At 51.8% G+C, this 11,618-nt stretch overlaps 1 protein-coding gene across 1 annotated transcript; it reads left to right on the top strand.

Moving 5' to 3' along the window:
• Positions 1-1,793: 1,793 nt before the first annotated feature.
• Positions 1,794-8,901, top strand: Ucp2 (uncoupling protein 2). The gene is made up of 8 exons (XM_070035030.1): positions 1,794-1,920; positions 2,672-2,834; positions 5,231-5,452; positions 5,615-5,825; positions 6,967-7,161; positions 7,244-7,345; positions 8,003-8,183; positions 8,478-8,901. The coding sequence occupies exons 3-8, from the start codon at positions 5,327-5,329 to the stop codon at positions 8,590-8,592; spliced, it is 930 nt and encodes a 309-aa protein (XP_069891131.1). The 5' UTR covers positions 1,794-1,920; positions 2,672-2,834; positions 5,231-5,326; the 3' UTR covers positions 8,593-8,901.
• The last annotated feature ends 2,717 nt before the right edge of the window (positions 8,902-11,618 follow it).

An 11,618-nucleotide genomic window follows, 5' to 3' on the forward strand; every position in this document is an offset into this window, starting at 1 on the left:
CTTGCAAATGATGTAAAATATTCTAATGGCTGTGTAAAATGCCATTGTGTATGGGTAATGTGTTTCTCAAAAATATATTTTAAGGAGTTTTCTTCTTTTAAAGTACATGGTTAGGGCTAGGTAATGGCAGCTCTAATCCTAGCTTCTCAGGAGGCTGAGATCTGAGGATCCTTTCAAAGCCATTCCAGGCAGAAAAGTCAATGAACTATATATCTCCAAATAACAAGCAAAAGCCAGACTGGAAGTGTGGCTCAAGTGGTGGAATGTCAGCCTTGAGCTGGGGGAACAAAGGAGAACACAAAGCTCTGAGTTCAAGCCTCAGTACCAGCATGAGAGAGAGAGAGAGAGAGAGAGAGAGAGAGAGAGAGAGAGAGAGAGAGAGAGAGAGAGATCTATGCTTAGGGGAAATAGAATTCCATATTCATCCTAGTGTGTGTGTGTGTGTGTGTGTGTGTGTGTGTGGAGTCACTGTCTCACTACGTAGCCCAGGCTGATCTGAGCTTCCGGTTCCTGTCTCAGCCTCCTAGCTCCAGAACTTGAGGTGTGCAAGGTGTTTCTTCCTACAGCGTGCTTTCTTTCCCTGCTCCCATTGTCCGGCCTCCTTCCAGCTGTGGTCCCCACCCCACCCCCCCACCCCCCGTCCAGTTCCGGACAGTTCCTGCTGTTGCGGACCACACAGGAAACATACCTGGTGCTACACTGGCCAGGGCTTGAGGCTGAGCTCACCATTATGTGACTTTGGGCCAGTGATTCCACCTGTGTGGAGCTCTTTCCTCTTGGGACAAATCAAGATTCATGCGGGCCTCAGAGAGTTACCTACATGTCCACCCTGAGCCTGATGCAGGGTGGACACACCGCCATCTCCACTGCCCGGGGCCACCGCGGCCCAGCCCGCACCCAGCGGGCCTCTACGAAAGCGTCCCCGCGCCGGGCAGGGCCTCCTCGGAAACAAAGGCCGCAGCTTCCTGATGGGGAGCTTACACTGTCGGGGTTCATCTAACCCTGGAACATCACCCTGTGCCAAACACGGATCAAAACAGAGGAGGAGGACAGAGGGCACCGAGTAGGGGCAGAGTCCAAGGACGCTCCCCGAAGGCTTGTTCGTCCCGGCCACAGGGCTCCAGTCCTGGTGGTTCTGGAGTCTGTCACCCCCGGGAGATCCCGGTCCCTCTCCGGACTCGCTTTCTCCTCCCTGGGGCGCCATCCGGCCGGTGCCTGGAGGCCGCAGGTCACGCTTAGGGCCTCCGCCCCACCCCTGCCTCCAGTCTCTCGGGGTCCCCAAGGACACAGAGGGTGTGGCGGAGGGCGGGAACCCCAGCCGCGCCCAACGGCCGTTAACTGTGGCCGGGCCACCTGCCGCTGCAGCCCGGATTAGTCCCGGCCCCGCCCCGCGGGAGCCCGCGCTCCCCCGCGACCGGCGAAGGGTCGGGAGGGGGTAAAGGAGAGACTGGACCCCATCCAGACTCCGGGCCACCGTGACAGGGCGGCCTGGGGCGTCTAGACCGGGTCACGGATTGCTTCTTTCCGGCCATCGGTCGGCCTATTCTCACAGTGAAGATGGCGGGCCAGGGAGGGGGGGAGGTGATGTCCTTCGAGGTATACAAAGGGCTCAATGCGGAAATGGAAGTGGAAGAAGGCGCGGAGACAGCTCTAGACGCGCGGGTCGGTGCGCAGAGGCGGCGGCTTCCTGACTCCCTTGGCCTTCGCAGCAGGTGGGCCCCGCCCCTTCCGAGGCCACACCCATCTATGCCACGCCCATTCCGTAGGCCACGCCTCCCGAGAACTGCGTCCCGCTTCTGCCTGTCCCCACTCCACTTCAAGTCGCGCCCGTGGTGCCTGCGGATCTAGGACTGTTCGTGCCTCCTTCCCGCGCCCGCCGACTGACAGCTGCTGGCACTCGTGTGTTCTCCCTGCGGTCCGGTGAGCCCAGCCCCAGCCCAGCGCGCGCCACACTTGCTCCCCGCCCGCTGTGCCCCTCTGTGTGGACTCAAGCGCTTCTGCCTTTTTAGAATTTCTCTTCCCTCCTCCAACACTGATTATGTTTGTCTTCTGTTCGCTTGGTCTTTGTGTTCTCCCTCCTCCGATCCTTTTACTAACTCCCTGGTGTTCACTCCTCAACTCGCGTTTAGGTGGCTGCAACATACCCTTTTGCTCCTTTCTCTTGACCTGCCTCGGGTGGGGCTTCCCGCGTGTCAGAGAGGATCAGAATGAGAGTCCCCACGTGGTGGCTCCAGGCCATAGGCCCTGATGCCTTTTCTGAGACTTGTTTCCTCCCAAAGGAGTTGGTGAGCTCCATCTGCCCAGCCTGCATCCAGCCCCGCCAACCTCCTCACAGCCCTAGTTTGGGCCCTAGCCAACTCAGAGACTGTCTATTGACCGACACCCCCCCCTCCGGCCAACACCCACACTTTGCAGTCTGCTGAATGCTTAGAGGATGTTTATTTAGAGGACTATCAGAAAAGCAGAAACCTGGAGGGAGCCAACGTGTGATTTTAAGTAGACTGGAGAGGAAAGACTCCAAAGTTAACGCACACACAATTAGTCCTTGACTGCTTATAGTGACATAGTTAAGGGCCTCGCAGAATTGTGTGTTCTTTCCTTGCTGGAGTGTGTTCCTTCATGGTAGATTCTCTTTTTTAAACTCTGCTCCTTTGTTTTCTTTCACCTACAGAACACATAGTATGACCTTTAGGTGTTTCGTCTCCTGGCCTTCATTTTCTATGGAAAATCAAGGGGATCGGGCCATGATAGCCACTGGCAATTTTGAAGAATGGGACGCTTTTAGAGAAGCTTGATCTTGGAAGGCCTCACAGCGTGAGACCTTACAAAGCCAGGTAAGAGTCCGGACTGAGGGAAGGCTCCTCCCAGCCCCTCAGAGTTTTGATATTGGAGGCTGGGATCCTCAAGACAATAGCAAAAACATCTACTACCAGCTCCCCAGTTCACTAAGTGCTATCATCATTTCTGGTTTCCTTCCATCCTTCAGCCAACCCTGACAACGATGGTGATCTCTGTTGTATATAGGAGGATCTGAGGCCCATTGATTGCTTCCAGGTCACCCTGGGACTCAGCTGCAGACCTAGGATAGGTACCTATGGTTATAACTTTTTTTTTTTTTGGTCAGTCATGGGGCTTGAACTCTAGGCTTGGGCACTATCCCTACGCTCTTCAGCTCAAGGCAAGCGCTCTACCGCTTGAGCCACAGCACCACTTCCGGTTTTCTGGTGGTTAATTGGAGATAAGAGTCTCACGGTCTTTTCTGCTCAGGCTGGCTTTGAACCGTGATCCTCAGATCTCAGCCTCCTCAGTAGCTAGGATTACAGGCGTGAGCCACTGGCGCCCAGCTTTTGGCTTTCCCTGGAACTGAGATTACTTTTTGAGCTCTGAAGTTGGTTATTTTCCTGGGACTATCAAATATAATTAAGTTTCTAGGCTTGTCTTAAGCATGGATGACCTTTGTCCCCATAACCACCCCTCTGAAGGACCTGACATTAGACAACCCCAAGGCAACTTTTACAATGGCAGCTGAGCCTCTGTCTTTGTGGGCAGCAGCAGGGTCTCTGTCTTCTCTGACCTTTCCACTCAATCTGGCTCAAGTTCAGGCAAGTGATTGACTCAGGCTACCGTATCTCTCATATCCAGAGAAGAGATACCAGTTGCCTGAATTCAGTGATATAAAGAAACTTCCCTTGTGAAAGGTACTGTCTGTACCTGGTTCCGAGAAAACAGCAGGAAAGAAATAAGGAGTTGGGCAACAGTACAAAACAAACAGTCTTAGCTTTGGAGTCTGTGGACGTGGCTCTAAGTTCCTTATACTAACACAGAAGTAAGGACAGTGTCCCCAAAGAGCTGCTATGAGGATCAATACAGGACCTGGACAGTGGGGTGAGGCAACCTGCAGAGCCGTTGCTATGGTGAGGTGATCTTGATGTCCTGTTTGCCCAAGAGACAAGGGTGGGAGGGAGGTGGGAGGGTTGGAGTTCCCAGGAGGAAGAAGCAGGGGTGAGTTGTTCATTTCCATGGTTCTCTGTGCTCACATGTAACTCCCACCACATCCTCCCTCCCTCAGCCAGTGTTTTCCTCTTGAGCCCCAGCAACAGCCACAGCCAATCAACTGGGCCCAGAGCAGCTGCTCCTATGAAATCAGAGAAGTGAACTCAGGGGAAATAGAAGCAGGTTACCCTCCTCCACTGGTGCTGGGCTCACTTCCTCCTGAGGCGCAGTGGAGGAGGGTGTTCCAACTCCGATACCAAATGGAGCCTTTGGGTCTTGTGTGGTAGTATACACCTGTAAGCATGGAAGTGGAGTCAGGAAGATCGCATGTTAGAAGTCAACTTGGGTTTCATGGAGAGACCCTGTCAAACAAACGGAGTACAACAAAATGAAACTTTAGGTATCCTGCTTCTTTGTAGCTCTGACTTGTACCTCCCATCTCTATTTTTTTTTAAATGCAGATTGTCTAGGAAACTGGCCTTCTGATAGGCCACATTCTGATCCCCTCTTCCTTACTCCCAATGGAGTCAGATGCTTCCTCCTCTGTATTTAGAGAGGATGGCCTGCAAGCCCCAATGCAGCTAGAATCACCTGCCCACTCACCCCTGTGCCTAACAATAAGGCCTCTCAAGGGTGGATATTGTCCACTGTGACTCAGTGAACCAGTGCCCAGCAGAGCAGACTTGAGAGAATGACTATAGGGCCTGAGTTGTACAGGGACTGGGAAGAGATTAAGTTACTCACACATTGTCCCTTCCTTTTCTCTTCAGTAATTCCTGATCCATCAGACTGCCTCCTGCCTAAAACCCGGGAAAGCCTATAGGTCTTTGCCTGTCCAGCCTTGGTCTGGTAGAACTTTGCCTACTTCTGTCAGCCTTGAGGATAGACGTGCAGGGCAGGAACCTGGGTCTCATCAGTGTAATCTCTGCCACAGTGGACCAGGGGCTACGTGGGTGGGGCAGCACTAAGATTGCCTTGATCCATACTTGCTGCAGTGAACCAGAGAAAGCCCTTCACAAATAATAAATAATAGATAATATTAATGATAACTAATAATAAATAACTCAGTGGAACTACTCCAGCGCCTTCTCAGGTCTCTCTCCAGCTTTCTCCGATGTTCCCTACAGGGCCCATTTAGTCCTGCCTAAGGACTTGGTACTGCCAGGGTAAACAGGGGTGGTGATTAGGGGAAGCCTGGGGTGCTTTGGTTGATGTAGACTCTCTTCTTTTGGCTTAGATTCTGGCAGAGTTCCTGTATCTTGTCTTGCTGATTGAAGGTACCCTCTTCACCAATTTTTCTCCATCTCCTGGGAGGTAGAAGGAAATCAGAATCATGGTTGGGTTCAAGGCCACAGATGTGCCCCCTACTGCTGCTGTGAAGTTCCTGGGGGCCGGCACAGCCGCTTGCATAGCAGACCTCATCACCTTTCCTCTGGACACTGCTAAAGTCCGGCTGCAGGTGAGGATGAAGCCCAGAGTCTTGACAGAATCTAATCTGCTCCCTTCCCAGGAACACTGAGTCCCCAAGGGTCAGGCTGGGGGTGATTTTGAGCATCAGAATGGTAGAAGACAGATAGAGTAACCTACTTATTCTTATAGCCATGCTGTTTTGGTCTTGCAGATCCAAGGAGAGAGTCAGGGGCCAGTGCGCACCATGACCAGCACCCAGTACCGTGGCGTGCTGGGCACCATCCTGACCATGGTGCGCACCGAGGGGCCCCGCAGCCTCTACAATGGGTTGGTTGCTGGCCTGCAGCGCCAGATGAGCTTCGCCTCGGTCCGCATCGGCCTCTATGACTCCGTCAAGCAGTTCTACACCAAGGGCTCAGAGCGTGAGTGTGGACTGGGGCATGGACACCTTGGCCTGGGCCTAGCCAGTAGCCTTTTTTTTGATTGATGTTAGTTCATTTGGCCGAATAGCTTCTTTAGGTTCTAAGATCCTTAGGAGAAATGGATCAGGGGAAGGGATTGGTGTTCTTCCTTTTCTCTCTCTTGCTTTTTTTTTTTTTTTTTTTTTGTGAGTTGTGGGACTTGAACTCAGGGCATGGATTCTTTCGCTTAAGGCTAGCACTCTGCTACTTTGAGCCACAGCTTCCCCTTCCGGTTTTCTGGTGGTTAATTGGAGATAAGAGTGTCACAGGCTTTCCTGCCCAGGCTGGCTTTGAACTCTGATCCTCAGATCTCAGCCTCCTGAGTAGCTAGGATTGCAGGTGTGAGCCACCAGCTTCTAACTAGTCCACTTCTCTTTCTTGATATGCCCTGTTCACCCTCCCTTTTACCAAAGGTAAAAGTTTACCAGTCTTAGGGGTCCTAATACCTCAGAAAGCTATTTCTCTTAGCCTTGGATTTGTTAAACAGAAAGTTTCTTAGCTCTTGAGTAGGTTAAATGAACATGTTTTAGGAATGATATTGTCTGATGAGAGGATTTTGTTGTACTGGGTGCTGGTACTGGGGCTTGAACTTAGAGCCTGAGTTTTTTTACTCAAGGCTGGCACTCTACCACTTGAGCCACAACTCTACTTCTAGCTTTTTGCTGGTTAGTTGGAAATAAGAGTTTGATGAATAGCTTTGATTTTTTTTTTTTTTTTGTCAGTCATGGGGCCTGAGCTCTGGGCCTGGGCGCTGTCCCTCAGCTCTTCAGCTCAAGGCTAGTGCTCTACCACTTGAGCCATAGCTCCACTTGCAGCTTTTTTTTTTTTTTTTTTGCTTATGTGGTGCTGAGGAATCGAACTCAGGGCCTCATGCATGCAAGGCAAGCACTCTACCACTAAGCCAGCTTCCCAGCCCTCACTTCGATTTTTGATCCTTACATCTTAGCCTCCGAATAGCTAGGATCACAGGCATGATAATACACCCAGATGATGCAAGGTCTGAAGCCTATTTCTGCAAGTTAGATGACAGTGATGTGGCAGTTTGAGTGAGTAAAAAAAGAAGTATAAGCCTAGCTGGCCTCTGACTCCCGTGTGCCCACAGATGCCAGCATTGGGAGCCGCCTCCTGGCAGGTAGCACCACAGGGGCTCTGGCTGTCGCTGTGGCCCAGCCCACAGATGTGGTGAAGGTCCGCTTCCAAGCTCAGGCCCGGGCTGGAGGTGGCCGAAGGTACCAAAGCACCCTTGATGCCTACAAGACCATTGCTCGTGAGGAAGGGTTCCGGGGACTCTGGAAAGGTGGGTACCAAATGTCCCCTACATTCCCTACCTTCCCCTCCCCTATGGCCTGATCTCACACAGACCCTCTCTCCACCTGTAGGGACCTCTCCCAATGTTGCTCGCAATGCCATTGTCAACTGTGCTGAGCTGGTGACCTATGACCTCATCAAGGACACCCTCCTAAGGGCCAACCTCATGACAGGTGAGTTAAAGTTAATGATGCAGGAAGGGATAGGGGGCTAGTTGTCTGAGGACCACATCTTTCCACCCTGTTTGCCCTTTGCTTAAAGAGTGAGATTGAGTCAGGTGCCCATGCCTTACATCTGTAATCCTAGTAACTCAGGAAGCTGAGATCTAAAGATCACAGTTTAAAGCCAGTCTAGGCAGGAAAGTACATGAGACTCTTATCTCCAATTAACCACACACACACACACACACACACACACACACACACACACACACACACACACACACACACACACACACACACACACACACACACACACACACACACACACACACACACACACACACACACAAAAGCTATATGTAGCTGTGCTGGGGCTTGAACTCAAGGCCTTATGCTTTTGTTCAGCTTGCTTTTTGCTCAAGGCTGGTGCTCTACCACTTGAGCCACAGCTCCACTTTTGCCTAAGTCCTAAGTCCACTTAGGACTTCTCTGCACTAGGTTGCTTCAAATCACAGCCCTCAGCTCTGAGTTAGAATTACAGGCATGAGCCAACCAGCACCTGGCAAGTCTCTGATACTTTAAAATAGGAGACTCATAGCTACTTAAGCATTTTTTTTTCCTTTGGATGGGTGGAAAATGCTGACTGCTTTGCCTTCTGCTTCTTGGCAGATGACCTCCCTTGCCATTTCACTTCTGCTTTTGGGGCGGGCTTCTGTACCACCGTCATCGCCTCCCCTGTTGATGTGGTCAAGACAAGATATATGAACTCTGCCTTGGGCCAGTACAGCAGCGCTGGCCACTGTGCTCTTACCATGCTCCAGAAGGAAGGGCCCCGAGCCTTCTATAAGGGGTGAGCTTCCCATTTCCCCCACCCCCAACTCCAGGCTTCCTGGTGGGGAGGAGTTACTTCCCAGAAGGACTATCATCTTGGTTTGTAGCTCTTAAAATAGAGACTCAATGCTGGGGGTTAGTTTTAACAAGTGCTAGCACCACAAGCCCTCGGTTCGATCCCTAGGACCATAGAAAGGGAGGGGCATCTCAAAGAGGATTTTTGCTCATAGCTGCACAGCTGTGAGGCTCAGAGTCTTATGGTTGAAAATGGAGATGCAAATGTCCCCTGTGACCTGTGTTTTGTCTCTCCTAGGTTCATGCCCTCCTTTCTCCGCTTGGGGTCCTGGAACGTGGTGATGTTCGTCACCTATGAGCAGCTGAAGCGGGCCCTCATGGTGGCCTACACTTCCAGGGAGGCACCCTTTTGAGCCTCTCCTGCTGCTGACACAAAGCCACTGGTTTTGAATTCCACTCCACACAGGCCCTGCTTCCCATCTCCTTCTTCCTTTCCCTGTCTTCACCATGTCCCATTCCCTCCCTCCCTCCCTCCCTCCCTCCCTCCCTCCTTCTCTCCCTCCCACACCTCTTTACTGGCTTAGTGCTGGTGGTGGTGACCACATCTGATAGCTAGGAGACCTGAAGCCTCAATCCCTTGAAAAGTTCATCCTAAATCTTTATCCTGACCCCCCTCCAGCCCAGCCCAGCTAGCCTGTCCCCCATAAAGCCAGCTCAACCTCTGTGTCTCCTCCTTCTCTTGTAGCTGTTGCCAGAGGTCTTGGTCCATGGGCCCTTTGGCACCTGGTGGGCAAGGGAGAAGCCACCTGACTTGGGAAAGGGGTGTGTCCCACTATCCACTTCCAGCATCCAGTGTGGGCCCATGGATGCCGGTTCTTTCTCAGTCTCCACCCAGGTTCTGGGCCGTGGTGCTGAGGGAGAGAGCAGCCCACTGAGACAGCAGTGACTTTATTCTCCCTGCCCTTCCCTTGTGGGCCAGTTGTGCTTTCACTCAACCAGCGAATGCTCCGTTCTCAGCTCTGTCATCTGCAGTGAGCGCGCTGTCCACCCTGCCTCTAGAGGAACTTGGAATCCTCCATGCTATGGGTCTCCTTTGTTCCATTTTACAAATGGGAAACACCCAAAGTCCTAGACCTAGTGAGAACAAGGAAGGTCTGCTTCCCCAGCCTTGGCTCCTCAGTCATGTGTCAGCCCTGACTCAGCTTAGGGTAAATTTAGGTTGCAGGGCAAACACCAAATCTCTGCCTGAGGGTACTTCCTGTTGAGAGCCTCCCCTCTTGTAGGTACCCCCAAAGAGATGAGAATAAGCGAGAATGTTGACTACACAGGGGTCTTAGCTGCTCTGTCCCTTTTTACCATCTGTGCCTAAAAGTAGATGGGCAGAGCTATTTCTGTTTCAAGGATTGGGGGATTGCCCGGGGCTGGTGGCTCATGCCTGTAATCCTAGCTACTCAGTGCGGTTCAAAACCAGCTTGGGCAGGAAACTCCATGAGACTCTTATCTCCAATTAGCCACTAGAAAACCGGAAGTGGCGCTGTGGCTCAAGTGGTAGAGCTGAAGAGCTCAGGGACAGCGCCCAGGCCCAGAGTTCAAGCCCCACAACTGGTTGTCTAGAGAAAAACCACACAATCTGCAGCGGAACTGGGAAGCCCTGGCTTCCTCTCATTGCTGGACACTCCCAGGGCCAGTACTGAGAGCTAAGCTCAGATCACAGGACCTCCCTCCCTCTTCTCTTAGCCTAAAGCAGTTGGCACCACTGCCAGTCCCTCCCCCTCCCACCTCAGCCCATGAGTCAGAGTTGGAGGCTGCATCCACTAGTCTTTGGGCAGGAAGTCGCAGGACTACCCAGTGCACTTCCCAGTGTCTGAAAAACCCAGCTGAGACCTCAGACCTCCTGAAGCTGCAAACCAGAGTGAGGCTGACAGGCAGCCCAGCCTAGGGCTTACTGCCAGGCTGAAGGGCTTTGGCATAAATGGAAACCTGGCCTCAGCCTTCAATCTTTACCCATGAGTCCATGAGGCAGGCATTAGAGGTGCAGTTGGCTACCTGCAGGGGCAAGTAAACGGGCCAAGTAGTTTGTTTACCTGCTTTCATTAATTGGTCAGCTGGTTTATTCACCAGCTTTGGGTCTGAGACATGGATGGATACAAGGCCACCTGAACTCATCACAGTTCTGGGCAAATCCCTGGAGAAACTAAAAAGGTAGCAGGAATCTTTGGGAAATGTAGGGCTCAGGAACGCCCACTGAATGGGCACCTGACCCTCCCTGCTTTTCACTGACCACTGCAGTTAAAGCTTATGGCGGTTTGTCTTCAAGCCTGAGACTATCAGAGGCTACCAGGACAGCCAGAAACATCTATTATAGAGGAGGCCTAGAGTTCTAGAGCTTCAAAGCACAGCCCTCCCACTCCTCATGGCTTGCTCTCAGAAGGGGCAGTTACCAGCACCCCCTTCACCTAGGCCCATCTCAGAGTACAGCATCCATCACTATCAACTGCTTTCCCCACAAAGGGCTGGAATCATTGTAAGAATGGGCCCAAGGCTCCCAGGGATTCTAAAGGTGCACCTGACCCTGTATTGAAGTACTTCCTAGAGTCTTGGCTCCATAGTCTATCTCAAGGTCTTTCTGCTGCTGCCTTCATGGTATTTAATGATCTTTGATAATGGCTGCAAAAGCTGGGAGCAGTGGTAGAGCCCTGTAGTCCTAGCTACTTGAGAAGCTAGGGCAAGTGCTTCAAGAGGCAAGCCCAAGGGTTTAGGGCCACCCAGGGCAACATAGCAATGAACTACTTAAGAAGAAAAATATCCAAGCACCAGTGGCTCACATTGGTCATTCTAGCTACGTGGGAAGCTAAGAATTGGATAGTGGAAGTTCAAGGCCAATCCAGGCAGTAAAGTTTTGGAGACCCCCTTCTTGACCTCTAACTGGATGCAGTAGTGAGCGCCTCTCATGCCAAGCTACGTGGAAGGCTGAGATTGGGAGGATCATGGTACCTAGCCAGTCTAGCAGAAAAGTCTTAAGAGACTCCATCACCACAGGGGAAAATGGAACTCGTATGATCCCAATGGCAAAGGGAAGCCTAACAGTGGATCATAGCTCCAGCCTGGGCCTGGGCCTTCGTGAGAAGCAAGACCCTATACTAAAAATAATCGGTGAAAAACAAGGCTAAAGAAATGACACAGCAGTAAAGCACCAGGAAGGAAGGAAGGAAAGCTGTTATCCTAGCTACTCAAAAAGCAGACATCAGGAGGATCATGGTTGAAGGCCAACCAGAAAAGTGAGGCCCTCATCTCAACCAACAAGCAGTTGGGCAAAGTTGGCTGGCTCAGGCATCCCAGCTCCATGGAAGCATCCAGGTTGTCTTGGGCAAAAAGTGAGACCCTATTTACAAAAAAAACTATAAAAAGGGTTGGGACCATGGTGATAGAGACTTTGCCT

The sequence above is a fragment of the Dipodomys merriami genome, unplaced genomic scaffold (genome assembly GCF_024711535.1).
Source record: "Dipodomys merriami isolate MVZ:Mamm:240054 unplaced genomic scaffold, mDipMer1.0.p SCAF_25, whole genome shotgun sequence".
In the NCBI taxonomy this organism is placed as follows: domain Eukaryota; kingdom Metazoa; phylum Chordata; class Mammalia; order Rodentia; family Heteromyidae; genus Dipodomys; species Dipodomys merriami.

Excerpts from the sequence above, each read along its gene's own strand:
- Ucp2 (XM_070035030.1), top strand. The coding sequence starts at position 5,327 with ATGGTTGGGTTCAAGGCCACAGATGTGCCCCCTACTGCTGCTGTGAAG. Across the intron at positions 5,826-6,966 it reads CTACACCAAGGGCTCAGAGC|ATGCCAGCATTGGGAGCCGC; the intron begins GTGAGTGTGGAC and ends GTGTGCCCACAG. Across the intron at positions 8,184-8,477 it reads CCCCGAGCCTTCTATAAGGG|GTTCATGCCCTCCTTTCTCC; the intron begins GTGAGCTTCCCA and ends TGTCTCTCCTAG.